General features: G+C 35.3%; 1 protein-coding gene across 3 annotated transcripts in view; it reads left to right on the forward strand.

The window, feature by feature from the left end:
* Positions 1-1,539: 1,539 nt before the first annotated feature.
* LOC107296371 (tyrosine-protein phosphatase non-receptor type 4) overlaps positions 1,540-16,244 on the forward strand; it is a 39,646-nt gene continuing 24,941 nt past the window's right edge. Inside the window, exons 1-8 of one of the 3 annotated variants that reach the window (XM_015825716.1) lie at positions 1,540-1,659; positions 2,179-2,266; positions 4,162-4,250; positions 6,741-6,804; positions 7,618-7,790; positions 8,850-8,918; positions 12,749-12,883; positions 14,703-14,861. In XM_015825716.1, coding sequence (XP_015681202.1) covers positions 4,183-4,250; positions 6,741-6,804; positions 7,618-7,790; positions 8,850-8,918; positions 12,749-12,883; positions 14,703-14,861 — 668 coding nt within the window. In that variant the 5' untranslated portion in view covers positions 1,540-1,659; positions 2,179-2,266; positions 4,162-4,182. Of the gene's footprint in view, positions 1,660-2,178; positions 2,267-4,161; positions 4,251-6,740; positions 6,805-7,617; positions 7,791-8,849; positions 8,919-12,748; positions 12,884-14,702; positions 14,862-16,244 lie in introns of those variants that run through there. The other 2 variants (XM_015825714.1, XM_015825715.1) reach the window with 2 other exon arrangements.

Raw genomic sequence — 16,244 nt, forward strand, 5'->3', positions numbered from 1 at the left:
TAGCCTCTGGAAGTTGCACAAGAACAGGGTGTGCTGTCACACAGTTTTTGAAGCCTGCAGAGGCTGTGGAAGAGCTTTCTCTGAAGCTGCTTCAAGAGCAAAGGCCTTGTGTAACCCAGAGCAGCCCTGGGTAGGCCACAGGGTCCTGCAAACTAGAAAGAGAACATTGCTTGCAGGTAAGAGGCATGTGGCAGATCCTGGGTAGCATTGACTTCAGGGACAAATATTTCATTCCTCGAGGCTTGTGCGCCTTGGGGGAATGGTACGAAGCAGCCTTTTTGAGTGGCAGCAATGACTTTAGGGCTGAAATCAAAGCCTGGCCTCTACCTAAGGCCCAGCTCAGTTCTTAACACATCTAGAACATTGTTCAGGGTGGCCTAGATGGAGGGTGGACGATAGAGAATTGTTTCTCATTTGTTTGGGGTGGGGGTGTTAACCTGCCAGTATAGTCAAGTTGAGCATTTTTTTGAATTTTTGACATGCCAAGCCCAAAAGGTTTACCATCATTACACTAGTACAACAGAAAGGCACTTAGACATACATTATGTAGTTATTTATAAAACAGTTCAGGAACATTGTATGCAATTGAACATTTGTTTGAAATTTTATTTGTAGTAACTGCCACTCCCAGGGAGGCAAGTAGATTTGTAGCTTATCTCTTTGAAATTGGGTGTTGTTCAAAGAAAAGGTTCCAGGGGCGCCTACAATGCAATTTTGTTTATATTACTAGGGTTGACTATGCATATAACTATATTTTTTCCAAAAATACTTAATAATGTTCAGTGTTACTTATAGAAATACAGGTAGTTCTCAGTTTACGACCACAATTCAGCCCAAAACATCTGTAGGTAAGCAAAACAGTTGTTAAGAAGTGGATTTTACCCCATTTTACGACCTTCCTGGCCACCGTTGTTAAGTGAATCACTGCAGTTGTTAAGTTAGTAACACGGTTGTTAAGTGAATTTGGCTTCCCCATTGAGTTTACTCTTCAGAAGGTTGCAAAAGGTCATCACAAGACCCCGAGAGACTACAACGTCATAAATATGAGTCGCCAAGCGTGTGAATTTTGATCACATGACCATAGGGATGCTGCAAACAGTCATAAGTGTAAAGACTGGTCATAAGTCACTTTTTTCAGTCTGTTCTAACTTCGAATAGTCACTAAATGAACTGTTGTAAATCGAGGACTACCTGTACTATCATCAAATATTTAACATTAGAGGAATGGTACTAGAATATCAAATAATTCAATTGAATTATATCTGTGATTCAATGAAAAAAAATTGAGGGCTAGTCATGGAATTCATAGGACTTGTTTTCAAGCAAACTTGCACCAGATGGTTGAAATCTTTCTGGCACTAATATTCAAAAATTGATTCATGTATATTCGTCTTTACAGGATTACATTCAAGTTGATTCATTTGTGCAAAGATGTGAAGAGATAACTTCACATCTATTTTTATTTGCATATCTCTTGTTTGTTCTGCAAGTTGTGAAACAGGGCTGCTGTTATATAAATAGCTTATTTTAACTTTCAGCTGAGCTGGGAGACTACAACCTTACGGATAACTTCCCAGGCTACCTCTCAGATTACTCTTTCATCCCTGGCCAGCATCAAGACTTCGAAAAAGAAATATCCAAACTACATCAGCAACATATGTAAGCATGACAAAAAAATATAAAATTATAATCAAAAAATGACATGACAGAACTATTATAGCAGAACTATTATGTCTGAATTATAACCTACCTTTTTCCATGGTGTGTTTATTCACTTCTTATGAAGAAATAAAACATTTAAAGCAAACATAATTGCAGTCCCATAAACATGAGACATTGTGAAAAAGCACACCCTTGTCCTTTTTTGACACTATATTTATGTTGAGTTCCTACTAATAGGGTCTATTAAATAAGGTATGCAAAACTACACTTTTTCAATCAATGATTTCTGTGTAATACTGAAAGTACATTCTTCTGGCATCTACAGAGCTTCAATATAAAACTATTTAATCGGAAAATAATTTATTAAATAAAAATAATATGTAATATATTATTAACATTGTTCCCCCTTTTTGAAATACCACATTTTATGCAGAAAGTTTTGTTTTTAGGCAAGGACTTAGATTTTACAAGCATTTTAAAAGAATTTAAAGTTTGCCTGTTTTTGCCTCCATATAGAGGTTTGTCTCCAGCTGAAGCAGAGTTTAGTTATCTCAGTACTGCCCGAACCTTAGAACTCTATGGAGTTGAACTGCACTATGCAAGGGTAGGTTGGAATTAATTGCTACTGTTTAAATGGATATCATCTGTAAACTTGTTTTGTATGAATTATCAGTTTTAAATATATTTAAGTATTCAGAGTAACTGAGCGTGAATTAAAGTGTATAAAGTGATATATTCATAATTTAATCCACTTACAGTATGTTTTGTTTTACATAACCCATTTACTTAATGCTTTTAATAAAAAAAAATTTAACCACAAACCTGGCTTGTAAAGTAGTTAGTATTTTAAAAGGCTGCAATTTTGTCCACCTTTACATATGAGTAAATATTAACTGCTTCTAAATTGTATTCAAAGTTTTTTTTTCACATGGTCTGCTTAAAAATGTATTGATGGAAAGCAATGTATTGATTCTCTTAATTTTCATGGGGCACCTTATAATTAAAATCATAACTTATTAAAATTAAAAAAGGAAAGTTTGTAGTAGCAAATAAGTAGTAGCTGTTGAGTGCTAAGGTTTGAATTGTTTCCTCTCTTCCTCTTCTCTGCATTTGATTAGTCTGGTTCCTCCATCTTCTCATCTTTTCTTATTATTCTTATCTTATCTATAGTAATAAAGAGCTTAGACTCAGAGAATCAAGGTGTTCAGCTGAGCATACAATCCATTGCTGACACATCCACATACATTTTAGCCCAATAAAGGAGAAGAAATCATGCATCTGCTGAGCCTTCATTGTATTTGAATACATATATATTCACAATCTCAACTATAACAGTTAACAATCTTTCACCCCATTCCACTGAAGTGTATAAATAAATACATTGACATGGAATATAAGAAGCGAGTATCAGCTTCTGAAGTCTTATCACAAACAATAAGTGGCTGCCTTTAAGATTAAGGTATCATAAACTTTGCCCTCTTTCATAGATGCAATTCTTACCTACAGTAATAAAGAGCTTAGAGAATCAGGAAATGCATGTGATCTTATAGTTCAGAGTTCATGATAGAATCAAGCACATTTGTTTGGCGTTCCACTTATTTTTTTAATCAGAAATGGAAGATTGCACTTTATAATTAACTTAGTTATAAGAATTAATTTAATATATTTGCTGGTTAATCAATTAAATATTGAACTTTCCTTAAGCCCAGAAAAGAGGGAGAACTAGTTTTGGAAGAAGGCTAGCAACCACTCCCTGTTTTATACATAGCATAATGTTGTGATGATATCTGCTTCAGGACATTTAAAGACGGCCATGCTTAATCAAAATGTTCAGTTATATTACAACTAGTTCTCGACTTATGACCACAGTTGGGAACAGAATCTTGGTCGTTGAGTGAAGTGGTTGTTAAGCAAGACATTACCTGTCCTTGCTAAGTGACCGCAATTCCAGCATTCCCAATCATTGAACTATCTCATGGTCATTAATGGACAGAGTCCCAAGTCCCAGTGCCGGGGTGTTTCAAGGGGGGAGGTTCTGTGACTCATGGCGCAGTCTATGTGTGAGTTGTGAGGGTACTGCAGTACAGTGCAAAGCCACAGCCATCCCTGGGGGCCTCAGCGGTCCCAGCCCAGCAACATCGCACTTGTCATTGCCAACACTAGAGCCTCTTACACAGGCATTTTCATAACATAGCAGGTTACTATATTATTTCAAGTTTTGTGATGATTCTAATTTTATTCCAAAAGGTAGTTCCTTAAGATCAGCTGTATTTAAATATAGAATAGTTCTATATAGGAGAAGTTTAGGACATTGGTTGATAGTGAGAGTATGGGGAACGCAGAAGAGCCGGAATATGATATTAAGTCAAAAAATGTTTTTCCCTTAATGCGAATTGACATTAGAGGCTCATCAAGGAAGAGTTATTGCTTCTTTACAAATGATAAAAGTTGTAAGAAAAGAGAAAATAAGTATTCATAATTTTCCTGTTCTTTTTATAGGATCAAAGTAATAATGAAATTATGATTGGAGTAATGTCAGGAGGCATACTAATTTATAAGAACAGGGTACGAATTAATACCTTTCCATGGTAAGGATATGTTTTTAAAGTGTTATTATTTCCTATGTACAGGTATTCTTTACTGAATGACATTAATTAGGACTGGAAACTCCATCATTAAGGGGCATGGTCATAAGTAAGTTAAGCAAGGTCTTTTTGTGACCTCAACTTGTCAGCATCCTGCCGGCTTCCCTCTTAATTTCATTCTTCGGAAGCCAGCAGGAAAAGTTACCAGTTGCAATTAAATAACTGCAGGGCACTGCAGTGGCTGTAACTGTGAGGACTGATCAAAACTAGGATTCATTAGTGTAGATGGCATTCAAACGTTCGCTGGATGAGTAGTTGTTAAAAAGGGCCACCAATGCTACAGTGATAGCTTTCATTTTTAAGTATACATCTTTTAAGTATAAGTTGGTCACCTTTTTGTATACTAAGAATTGTAAAAAAAAATGCCTCAGAATACTACATACTGCAGTATTTATAGGTTAAATTTTGGGGGGATAAAACATGTTGGACTAATTTTTAATCAACTCTAAGAGTCAGCATTCAGTATTATGCCTTCCTGACCAATTGCAGTTTCCAAATGTTCTTCAAAGACAAACTCATGCAAAGCACGTTGCAATAAGTAAGGTATGTGTGGTTGTCAGCAGTGCCTTTTGATCTAGGGCAGTGGTGGCAAACCTATGGCACAGGTGCCAGAGGCGGCACTCAGAGCCCTCTCTGTGGGCACACGCGCCGTCGCCCCAGTCCTAGGCCTTCAGCTGGGTTTTATAAAACCTTTTCGCTTTAGGCCTCTGCCGCCATGTACAAAAAAAAGGTTCAATCAATCAGTCAATTTCAATCTCGGCGGGAAAAAAAAGATCTTGCAAAGTTGGAATTGATTGATTGAACTTTTTAGTCCTACCCAGTCTGCTGTTACCACCACCACCACCACGCCCACCCAATGTGCCACCCGGCACCTGACGATGCATAAGTGGGTTTTGGGTTGCAGTTTGGGCACTCAGTCTCTAAAAGGTTCGCCATCACTGATCTAGGGAATCACTGTAATGGTATGTGAGAAAAACCTTGAGAGACAGAATGAAGAAATGCTGCCCAGGAAAGAGATAAGAATAGGTATAGCCCGCAGCTGGGCCGAGAAAGAGGCTCAGAAGTAAGCCTCCCTAGCTTCTCATGCTGTAAAGGAAAGAACAGGAGATTTGTACTCTCAGACTTGCAAGATTCTATTAATATAGTCTTGCAATAAAGTAGAACTAGTACATCTGGCTATGTTTCCTGTCCAGTCTACCTGAGAAGACTGATAGGATGCAGATGGGCACACCAGATCTATTTTTTCCCTTTGAGCAGGAGCCAAGATTCCTGGAGAACCTCCAGATGGCAACTACCTCTGACTGGAGGAATATCGCCTCAACCAAAGTTAAAGATGTCAGATCATCAGATATGAGGGATCGTAAAACCAACAGTCAGTTAGTCTCATTAGGGTTGAGCTGAAGCTAATTCTTTCCCATACAGGCCAATACAGCCTCCAGGCATTGGGGAGGCACCTTGATAACATCACTTGGGTGGCCCAAGGCAAAGATATACACTAATGATACTTAACTCTATACCAACAAATGACCTCACCCAGAAGTTTCATGTAAATGTTAAATAGAAATAGGGAGTTGAACCCTGCTGCACTTGACAGACCAAAGGCCTAGAACTGGACTTCTCCCCTCACTATCCCCCCCCCAACACCAAATAGAATTGACCTTGGAGGAAGGAGAAGAACCACTGATGAACAATGCCTCCCACTCCCAACCCTCTCAGCTGGGTTAGAACACGGGTGTCAAACTTGTCGCATCATGTGACGTGTCGCGGCGTATCGTGAGTTTTTGTGCATTGCCAGAGTTGGGGTGGGCGTGGCCTCCATATGATGCAACCGGCCCCAGTTTGACACCCCTAGATTAGAAGGATATCTTGATTGATGGTATTGAAAGCTGCCAAGCCGGGCTAGGATGACCATACCGTCCACTTGTTTACTTAATTATCTACTCCGGTTATCAAGCCAATATAGATCTATATAGTATTAGAGATTATGTCACTTTTTAAAAATGTTTCCTTACTCATGATTAAGATAAGTTTAAATGATTTTTGTTCTCCTATTTTTCATGCATTAGTATGGTATTTTCCAGTGACAATAATGAGCCATTCATAGTAGGAATCTATAGGTTTTCAGTTTCCTGAATTATTTCCTGCATTCATAGCTTTTGTATGTAAAAATAATTTATAGCTTGATAAACATAATTAAGAGATAGGCAGCCCATATAAATTGAATAAATAAATATAAGAAAAGACACTTTTGCTGATAATAGTCTTCTTTGAGGTATAATGTTACAGTGATAAAATTTAGGTTGGAACAGATTTAGACAGGTAAATGAAATGATGGATATTTGTCTTGTGAATGTTGAATATAGTGACCATCCTTGTCCAATTAATACATCTGAAGAAATGATTATCTTATTGTGATTTTTTTTATTTCATTAGGTTGAAGATCATAAAAATTTCTTTTAAGTGCAAACAGTTTTTCATTCAACTTAGAAAAGAATTAGTGAGTATTGATATTTCTAATTAATATATTTCATACTAGATTATATTTTATTTTGAAAATGTTCTCTGTAGAGCGTACCTGATTAAAATATAAAAATACATTAATTTTGTAATTGTCTAATAGTAGGCTAAATTATTGTTAATATAGTAAATCTGGCTGAAATTATTCTTTGTGCATAGAGCCAGAGGGAGATTGAAAAAGGCCATACATGTCTAGCTTATACTAGCAGCTTGATAAGGAGCTCTCTGAAATTGTTGATAACCTCCTTTTGGAGGGAGGAAGATAAAAAAAATGCTACAATCTGCTATCATCAATCTGTGACTGTAGTCACAAAGCTTTCCTCCTGGACAGGTTGGCCTTTCATCTTCCAGCATCTTTGGTCCCTGTCCTACTGAATGTTGTCACTTTTAATCTAACAATGTTTCTGTTATTGCTAGCTGGTTCCTAGCTATTAGGAAAGCAGAAGCACTGGCTTAGGCTGATAGGAAGCTGATAATTGCTTCTGAGCATTAACAGCTGGCAGCTAATATATCACCCATGGCGGAGAAATTATATAGATTGACAGGGATGGAAAGGAAAATGTGGATTTTATTTACCTTTTTTGGTGCTCACTAAGCCAAAACCCTCATGTTGGTTCACTCTAATGAATCCTGTACCAAACTTTATCAATTTAACATTGTGTGTATTAGGGGATGGGGTTGTGAATCAATACTATTTATATAATACTTGTGCTATCTCCATCTTACATACATTGTAGTACTTAAATAAGAGTCCTTTGGAACTGACAAACAAATATATATACTTTCTTTCTAGCATGAATCTAGAGAAACTTTATTGGGATTCAACATGGTGAATTATCGAGCATGTAAGAATTTATGGAAAGCTTGTGTAGAACATCACACTTTTTTTCGGTTGGACAGACCACTGCCACCTCAGAAGAACTTTTTTGCACATTATTTTACTTTAGGGTCGAAGTTTCGGTACTGGTAAGTTGCATCTATATTTCATATGATGGTGTAAGAATAATAAAATAAATGTTACAATTGAAAACTTACTATAAAGTTGCTGCTGTTAATTTGATAGCCCAGATATGAGCAAAAAAATTTGGTAGCCAAGTATTATAAGATTTTGGGGAGTATTACATTATATGCATAGATGAGATTGAGTGCAAGAGAAAGATTTGTTGATATCTTTGTTTTTTAAACTGATTTGTGTACTTTAGCTTACCCTGCAGTATTCATATTTCTATAATATGACAGGAAACTGCTCTTTCAGCAGGCTTTACCATCCACATGACTCCTGGGTTACAAAAAGGACACTTCAGGAGCCTTCAGTCCTCGGTGCACAGATTAGTCACCCTCGCTGCACCCAACCACATTTCTGACTCATGAACTTTGTTTGAAAACGGAGGTTGCTACATAGACCTAGCACCTCTGAAAAAGGACTGGTTTAGTCTGCATTAGGCTGCAGTTTAAAATGAGTTGGAAAACTTATTGACCACTTTGTGTGGTCAAACCAAGGAGGGAAATAGGCAGGACCAAGACTGGCTGTAATTATCATGGGAAGGAGACCATTAAAGCAGTGTTCAGGTTACAGAATCTTCCAGTTAGAAATACCTCAGTAGAAGTTGTATTTGTAGTGATGATGTTCTCTGACACTTTTAAAGACAGACAGACAGACATCCCTAAATGCAAATACAGCTAAAGTAATCCTACAGATATGACGTATACCAGGGGTAGTCAACCTTGGCTCTTTTATGACTCGTGGACTTCAATTCCCAGAATTCCTGAGCCAGCTTAGCTGGCTCAGGAATTCTGGGAATTGAAGTCCACGAGTCATAAAAGAGCCAAGGTTGACTACCCCCGACGTACACATTAAAATTATTTGTAGGATTACAGGAAGGCGGTCTCATTGTTTGTTTATTGTTGGCAATACTGTTACAAATTTTTCTCTTCATTTTGGAATGTCACGCTATTTTTTTTTAATTTTGGACAAATAAAGTACTTATTTTTCTTTACAATCTCAATATTACACTTCCCTTTCAGTGGGAGAACAGAGGTCCAGTCTGTACAATATGGCAAAGAAAGGGCAAACAAGGACAGGGTGTTTGCCAGGTAAGCCACTTAAAGTGACTTGCATGTAGTATGATAAACATATTCGTATAGCCTCTTATTTAGATTTCTCCTTACTTTCAAAATGGATTGGGTATAACCAGTCAATAATAACCCTACATAGCAGTTCTCTTGACATATAAAATTTTAGACACCTGGAAGCAGGAACAAGGCTGGGTTTGTTGCCATACTTTCCAGGGAAATATGGAAGCTGATCAAGACTCCATTGGCTCTCAGCATTGATGAGTAAGGTCTGATGGAAATCCTGATCCGCAAAAATTCAGAATTCCATGAAGGGATGTTTTATTCTTTACACCGATTTTCTCCGCTTGCTCAGTTAACTTTCCTCTAGAATATGTCCCAACTCCTGGTATTATTCTTGTTGGGCCATAGACTTGCCCAGAAACTAATATAGTTCAAAGGTGATAGTGTGGAGCATTTTTTCATTGCTTACCTAGATCTGTTTGGTCTAGTATTTGGAAACCAGGAGACTGTGGGACTATGCGTAGTCCCACTTCAGGCATAAAAAGCTGGCTGGGTGACCTTGGCCAGTCACTCTCTCTCAGCTCAACCCATCTCACAGGGTGGTTGTTGTGGGGAAAATAGGAAGAGGAAGGTATGTTGGGTCTGTTCACCACCTTAAGTTATTTATAAAAATAATAAAGGATGGATTTAAAAAAAAAATCTTTAATACGTTGCCCAAAATTAATAATGTAATTTCTGAGTATTTTCTACCAATAGAAACAATAACTGAAATCTGAATAACAGGGTCAAAAATCCTACCTCTTCAACCACAAGAAAAATGGAATGGACTGATATGGACTTGCCTATTATGTGCCTCAGTTTCTCAAACTTGCAGTCCCTGGACACTAAAAGTTATACTGTAAACCATTAACTATATTGTAAAGCATCCCTCTATGGTTACCAGTAGCAAAAACAGAAAAGCAATCTCAGGTGTTATCCCAGAAAAAATATGAAGAGGCAATCAAAAACAAAAGTATAATCAAGTTATTGAAGATTACCTTAGAAGAAAGTGAGAAAAAGGAGGAGAGCAACAGAGAGCGGCTTTGTTGTATTCTGGCAATGAAGGAGAAAATCAGGCAGGAGGAACTGGGTGAAAAGCTTTCAGTCTCTCAGGATGAAGAAAAAAACCCACATGTGAGTGGATCCTCAGTGTCAGAGAGGAGCGTTCCTAGACCATGCAGAGCAGATGAAGAGAAAAGGAACCAGAACCAGCCTAAAGTTTCCAAAAGCTAGTTGGTAATCATAATCCCTAGAAAGGACCCCAATTGGGACCAGAACTTCTGTTGCTAAGTAAGGTGGTCATTAAGTGAGTCACATTCAATTTTACAACTTCTCTGCCACTGTTGCTAAGTGAAGACTGCAGTCATTAAGTGAATTGTGTGGTTATTAAGTAAATCTGGCTTCCCCCATTGACTTGGTTTGTCGGAAACCATCTAGAAAGGTCGCAAATGACAATCCCGTGATCCCAGGATGTTGCAACCTTATAAATATTTGCTAGTTGCAAAGCACCCAAAGTTTGATCATGTGACTGTAGGGATGCTGCAACAGCCATGAGTACAACAACTGGGTATAAGTCACTTTTTTCAATATTGTCATGATTTCAGTCACTGAATGGTTGTAAATCAAGGATTACCCATATACTTACTCTAGAAATCCAGAAAAGTCTATCGTGCTATAATACAAAGAAACAAATGTCTTTATAAATGGACTTTCCAGAGGAAAAGATGTGTTGCAGATGCCAAAGATATACTTTATGAAAAGAAGGACTAGAAACTAGAAGAATGCATCACTGTATCTATTTTATGGAAGATCACAAAAAATATTGAGGGTTCAATAATGTTGTCTTGATTACATTAAAGAAGAGTGAAGCCTTTCTTTGTGCCCAAACCTTAACCTTTACAAAGTGAGCATTGCATTGTTGTCTTGTCAGACATGTCATCGTTGTCTTTGATTTCCAATCCCTGCCAACTTAGCAACTACAAATCAACAAAACAGAAGCTGAGAGACAAAATACAATAATAATGAAAAAAAGCTGAGCATTTACATAGCCCTATACGTGCAGGTCCCTTCCCATGCAAATTTCTGAGGATAGAAGCCAGCAGAGAATAGAGACTAATCTTTACCCAAATCCCGAAACTGTGTGTTTGAGCAAACACCAACTGACTTAATTCAAAAGAACTTGCTTCCTAAAAATATTTTATTTTGCATATTTGATAATGTAAGCTGAATAATGACACAATCTTGTATTATACAACCCAAGTGTTCTCTGCTTCTTATTTATAAGTAAAGGAAATTGTATCCTTTTATAGCAAAATATAATCTGAAAGCATCTGTGACTACTTGTACTTTGAACCATGTTTCCATTATTTTCATCTCTTTCTGATTTATACCTCTTTGTCAAATGATTTTTTTTATGTTTGGCAAAAATGATCCAAGTAAATAAAGCAATTTAGTCACTAAATGTTCTCAAGGTCATAGATATTAGAAGAGGAAACTAAAAAGTGGTGGTAGTAGAAGATATACTGTTGTAATGTGGCAAATGTTTCTTTGAAATTTCCACAAAGAACAGGAAGTTTTGGTAACAGTCATGAGTGGGTGGGACTGTGAATTTCAAACATTTAATAATGTTCTAAATGTAGTTTGACAGTTCAGTGTTTTTGCCTGGCTTAACAAGTTACTGAAGCAACTTTCTGTTTGATCATTAAGGTGAGTTTTCCAAAGAGTTGCATCATTCCTAAAAAGAAAATGCATGCTCATTTAATCTGCAAAAAGTTGATAACATTTTTATCCAGGCTACCTTAGATTTTTCTTTTTCCTTATATTTTGGATGAGCAGATCAAGTTTTGTAGAAAACAGTGCTTATCCCTGTTGTCCTTAAAAGCACTTTAAAAATGGTAGTATAGTAGTATGGTAGTTGTTTTATTGTTTTTTAAACTTTTGAAACAACTTTTTTTTAGAAAACAATAACATTTGAGCTAGTAACATATGGATGCTAGAAATGTACATAAGCATAAATAAATATAGTTGATGTTCTAATGATTATGTTAGATAAATCTGTGCATCACACTTCATTTAAATCAATTTCTATGAATTGTTGAAAAATGTGTAATCACTTGTATCTTTCACAGCTACCTTATGGCTAGATTTTTAAAAACTGGTTGTCATATTCAGCTATGGTTCAGCTAAGCCAGTAAAAATTCTTAAATTTTATTAAGAGCTGGAGGTTTTTTTTAATGCGCAAACGTGTCACATGTCTTTGTTTTTTATGTCACATTTGTTCACTGCATCTGAAACTCAAATTTCAGCACTGCTTGTAACATTGAAATAGAATTCTTCTAAAAGTCTGGATTTTTTTGTCTATAAATGTAAAGTTAATTCGACTTCTCCTTTGCAAGTGGTTTGCTTTGAAGGTAGCTGTAAATTACGCAAGTAATTGTAATAGAGGACTAATTTAGAGTTAAGAAAGAAAAGAAAGACACATGCTTTCTTTCACAAAAAGCTTTTCTCCCCCCATATGTGGCACTGTAAATGGTTCTCAGCTCTTAGCAATACAGAATTACTGTAAAAAGAGCACATATGGATAATTTGCTCTGTCTTTAGTCATCCTTCTTCTCATTGCATTTGATTATTTTTCTCTTGTGAATAGTCCCATGAGAATCTGTGTATATATTTTTGGAAGAAATGGTCAAATAACATGCACTGCATTTCAGTACCTATAAAGAGGGAAGCTAGTTTTATTTATTTTTAATTTCAATTTCCAATAGTTTCAGATACATCATTCTACGTAATTTTGTGTAAATTTGTTTTAGATCCCCAAGTAAACCTTTGGCTCGCAAATTGATAAGTGGGATGGACTGGGAGGTTGTCAGCAGAAATTCATTGTCTGATGACAGGTTAGAAACTCAAAGTTTACCATCCCGTTCTCCACCTGGAACCCCTAATCAGTAAGTAAAGTTGAATAATCCCTTTGCAACCAGTTACCTGTTTCTCATTTGATTAATGAAAGTAAATCGTTGTAACATTCTTCCTTGGTGTGCTAAAATAATGTCACAGTGAAGCACACATATGTAACTGAGGCAGGATTTAGCTATCAGCTCAATATATTAGATTTTTTAAGAGTGCTTGCATTTCCCACTTTCATTCTGGGAAAAGAAAACTTCCCATTGATAATAATTTTCTTCAGTAGCCTTTACTGTGAGATATAAACAGTAAGTTGTTTTTAATAGAATAATATTCAGAATTCTAATAAAACCAGATACACCTGTTCTTTGTCCCCCTTGAGCATTTTACAGTATAGCTTGTCCCCCTTGAGCATTTTACAGTATAGATTATTACTTTTTATGCATCAATTTTATGCAAAACTGTTGTAGCATGTAATATTAGCCATGATTTTTAAAAAATCTTGATTTATTTATAGCTAATTTCAGAATATTTTTCACATATAGTTGACATTTTATTTGTGCAGGAAGTAAATATAAAACATCATTAAGGATGAGGATAAAATTGTCTTTAATATGTGTATAATACCTAATTTTAATTATATCTAAACTGTTTTTGAACAAATTTTCTATGTGTTATACAGAATAGTTGTACAATATCTCTTGTATCTAGGTTTCACTGCATTTAACAGGTTTACTCCTAAGAAAGTGCATCTAGATATAGAATTTGTATTTGCGTCATTCAAGTCATATTACTTATTTTGATGAAATTAATTTAAAGCCACTGTGTTCTGTTTTGAATAACCTATGGTTTATCCCTTTCATTTATTGGTTACATTGTGGCTTTGTTTGGAAATTATATTACAGCATAATTTACCACAATATAGCTAATCTGGGTTTACTTTAGGTTACATACGCTTATCCCATCTAGCCTGCTGTGAGGAACAGAACATTGGAAATAGGAAAGTGAAATTTGTTTAAATAAGCAATAGATTAAGCTAACTAGGGCTTAAATACAATAGCAAACTGTGTTTGATTTAAATCAGGAAGTGGATGCTTCCAAATTTTTTTCATAGTTATATAAGCCTGTAGTTTATCCAGGTCATTTATATAGTTAAAACTATAGTTTTAACATCATATGTAACCAGGTTTCTCTTTCTGTTCAAATGGAACTTCCCATAATTTAGTTACATAAATAGTGAGTCTTACAGAATGAAATGGTGCAGAAGACCCTATTTCTGAGCTCAGAACTCTGCACAAATACTAATATCTATCTATAAAGGTAATACATTTTACTTCCTGTACAAGCTAAACCACAATCAGGGAGGTTCTCTTTATTCTTTGTGTAACTATTTTTCAGTTTCCTCTTTTTCTAGCAAGCTACGTGAAAAGGAAGGAGACCAGGTGTTTTTATTTTATTTTATTTAAATATATATCTTGCAAAAATCCTTCAGAAGGAAAGATAATATTTGTACTGAAGTAATTTCTGTAATATTAGGACACCGTTTAAGATTTATGTTGATTCCTCATCTATTGATGCATGCCACACATGTATCATTTATATAGATGTCAGTCAGTGTTAGAGATAGTACTGTGGTTGCAAATGTCTTATTGATTTCTAATATATTTCTTACAAAATTTGTTTTACTACTACTTATTGACTGCTTTTCACACCAATAGAGAGCATGCATTTAGGAGTGCAATCAGTAGCATTTATAGAAATTGATTTGATATTTCTTAGAAATGCTGGTAAAACTATTTAAAAGCACAGAACTTACAAATCTTTACTAATAGGTTAATAAATAACTGTTCTTTCCATGCTCAGTCGCAACTCCACATTTACTCAAGAGGGAAACCGTTTACGGCCATCTTCAGTTGGACATTTAGTAGACCATGTAGTCCATACTTCACCCAGTGAGGTATTTGCAAACCATCGGTCGCCTTCTTCTACACAGGCCAATAGTATAATTCTAGAATCATCACCGTAAGTTTGATTTTTGTAATCCTGCAAAGACATTTTGTACTGCTATAACATATAGACTTTCCATATTTCTTCCATATAGCTATAAGGTTGGCAGATCTCATTTTTATATTTAATTATACTTTGTAAGTAAAAACTGAAGTAACATAAGGGATCTAATTTTAGGTAGAATATAAATATATAACATAATAATAGCAAATCTCGTAAATTTATCAGGTAGCTTCATATAAGCAATCTAGCAACCATATCACCCCTCCACTTGTGCAGGGGGAGATAATACTTATCTACTTTATAGTTCTGTAAATATTTTTAAACAGTGTAAAATAGCACACTCAAAGGGCCATATAAATATGAAATATGTGTTATACAGTTATTGGAAATGATTTCTCATTTTCCCCTTAAATAAAATGGGTCATGGTTCAATATTAGTGTGTTAGAATACCACAAATTTAACCTTTTAAAGAAGTCATTGGAAACATTAATAGAATCCATATATATTGTACTAATACATTACTTGTGCTTAAGAGATATAGTAACATTTGGAAGATATAGTATCAGATTTGTGTGACATAGCACTTAGCTGAATAGGAAGTTTTCATTTTTTTATTTGATTATGCACATTGTTGAAGGAAATAATACAGAAAGCTACTTTGATTCAAAATATTCCACTTACACATCCATTGTTTTAAACATTCAGAGGAAATTAAGAGCTAACTGGGTAAATATAAGGTTAGGAAGTTTTTTTCCAGTTTATTCTTAATCCTCACAATTTATTATGGTAATATATTACTGTGTATTACACTTGGAACCATAGTATTATATTAGTTAGTTCAGTTTTTTTGTATATGTTGTAAATTTTATTTGCCTTTCACATTTGAAAATGAAAGAATTTAAACACGATAATATCCTGGATATTATGTTCCAATGGAAAAGTATTCTCAGGATTTAATCAGATTACAATTAAAATTGGGAAGAAGAGTTGCTAAGTAATACATACTAGTTTGTAAATTAATACCAATATATGAAATCATTTGTACCTTGCATTTCTATATGAGAATAGTGAATTCCCAAGCCTACTAATTTAAATGAGTCTGAAAAGAAGTCAGTGACAACCTTGGTTATTTTTACTTGGATATGCTATTGTGGGAATTGTATTGAAATTGTCAGTTTTGCAGTGTGAATAAATGAATTGTCATTAAGACTTTAGATACATGAATTTCTAGAAATTTGTGTAAACTGCAGGTGAATTACTGTACAGACTTGTCAAATTGCAAAATAATAGTATATTATCAGGCCAACTTTGAACACTGTCTTTTACAAGACACTTCATAAAGATTTCTACTAGTGCATTTGGATTTCAGTAACGATGGATGTAGGTGTGTTTGG

This window comes from Protobothrops mucrosquamatus, unplaced genomic scaffold (genome assembly GCF_001527695.2).
Source record: "Protobothrops mucrosquamatus isolate PMUCROS unplaced genomic scaffold, P.Mucros_1.0 scaffold2767, whole genome shotgun sequence".
NCBI classification, from domain to species: Eukaryota; Metazoa; Chordata; class Lepidosauria; order Squamata; family Viperidae; genus Protobothrops; species Protobothrops mucrosquamatus.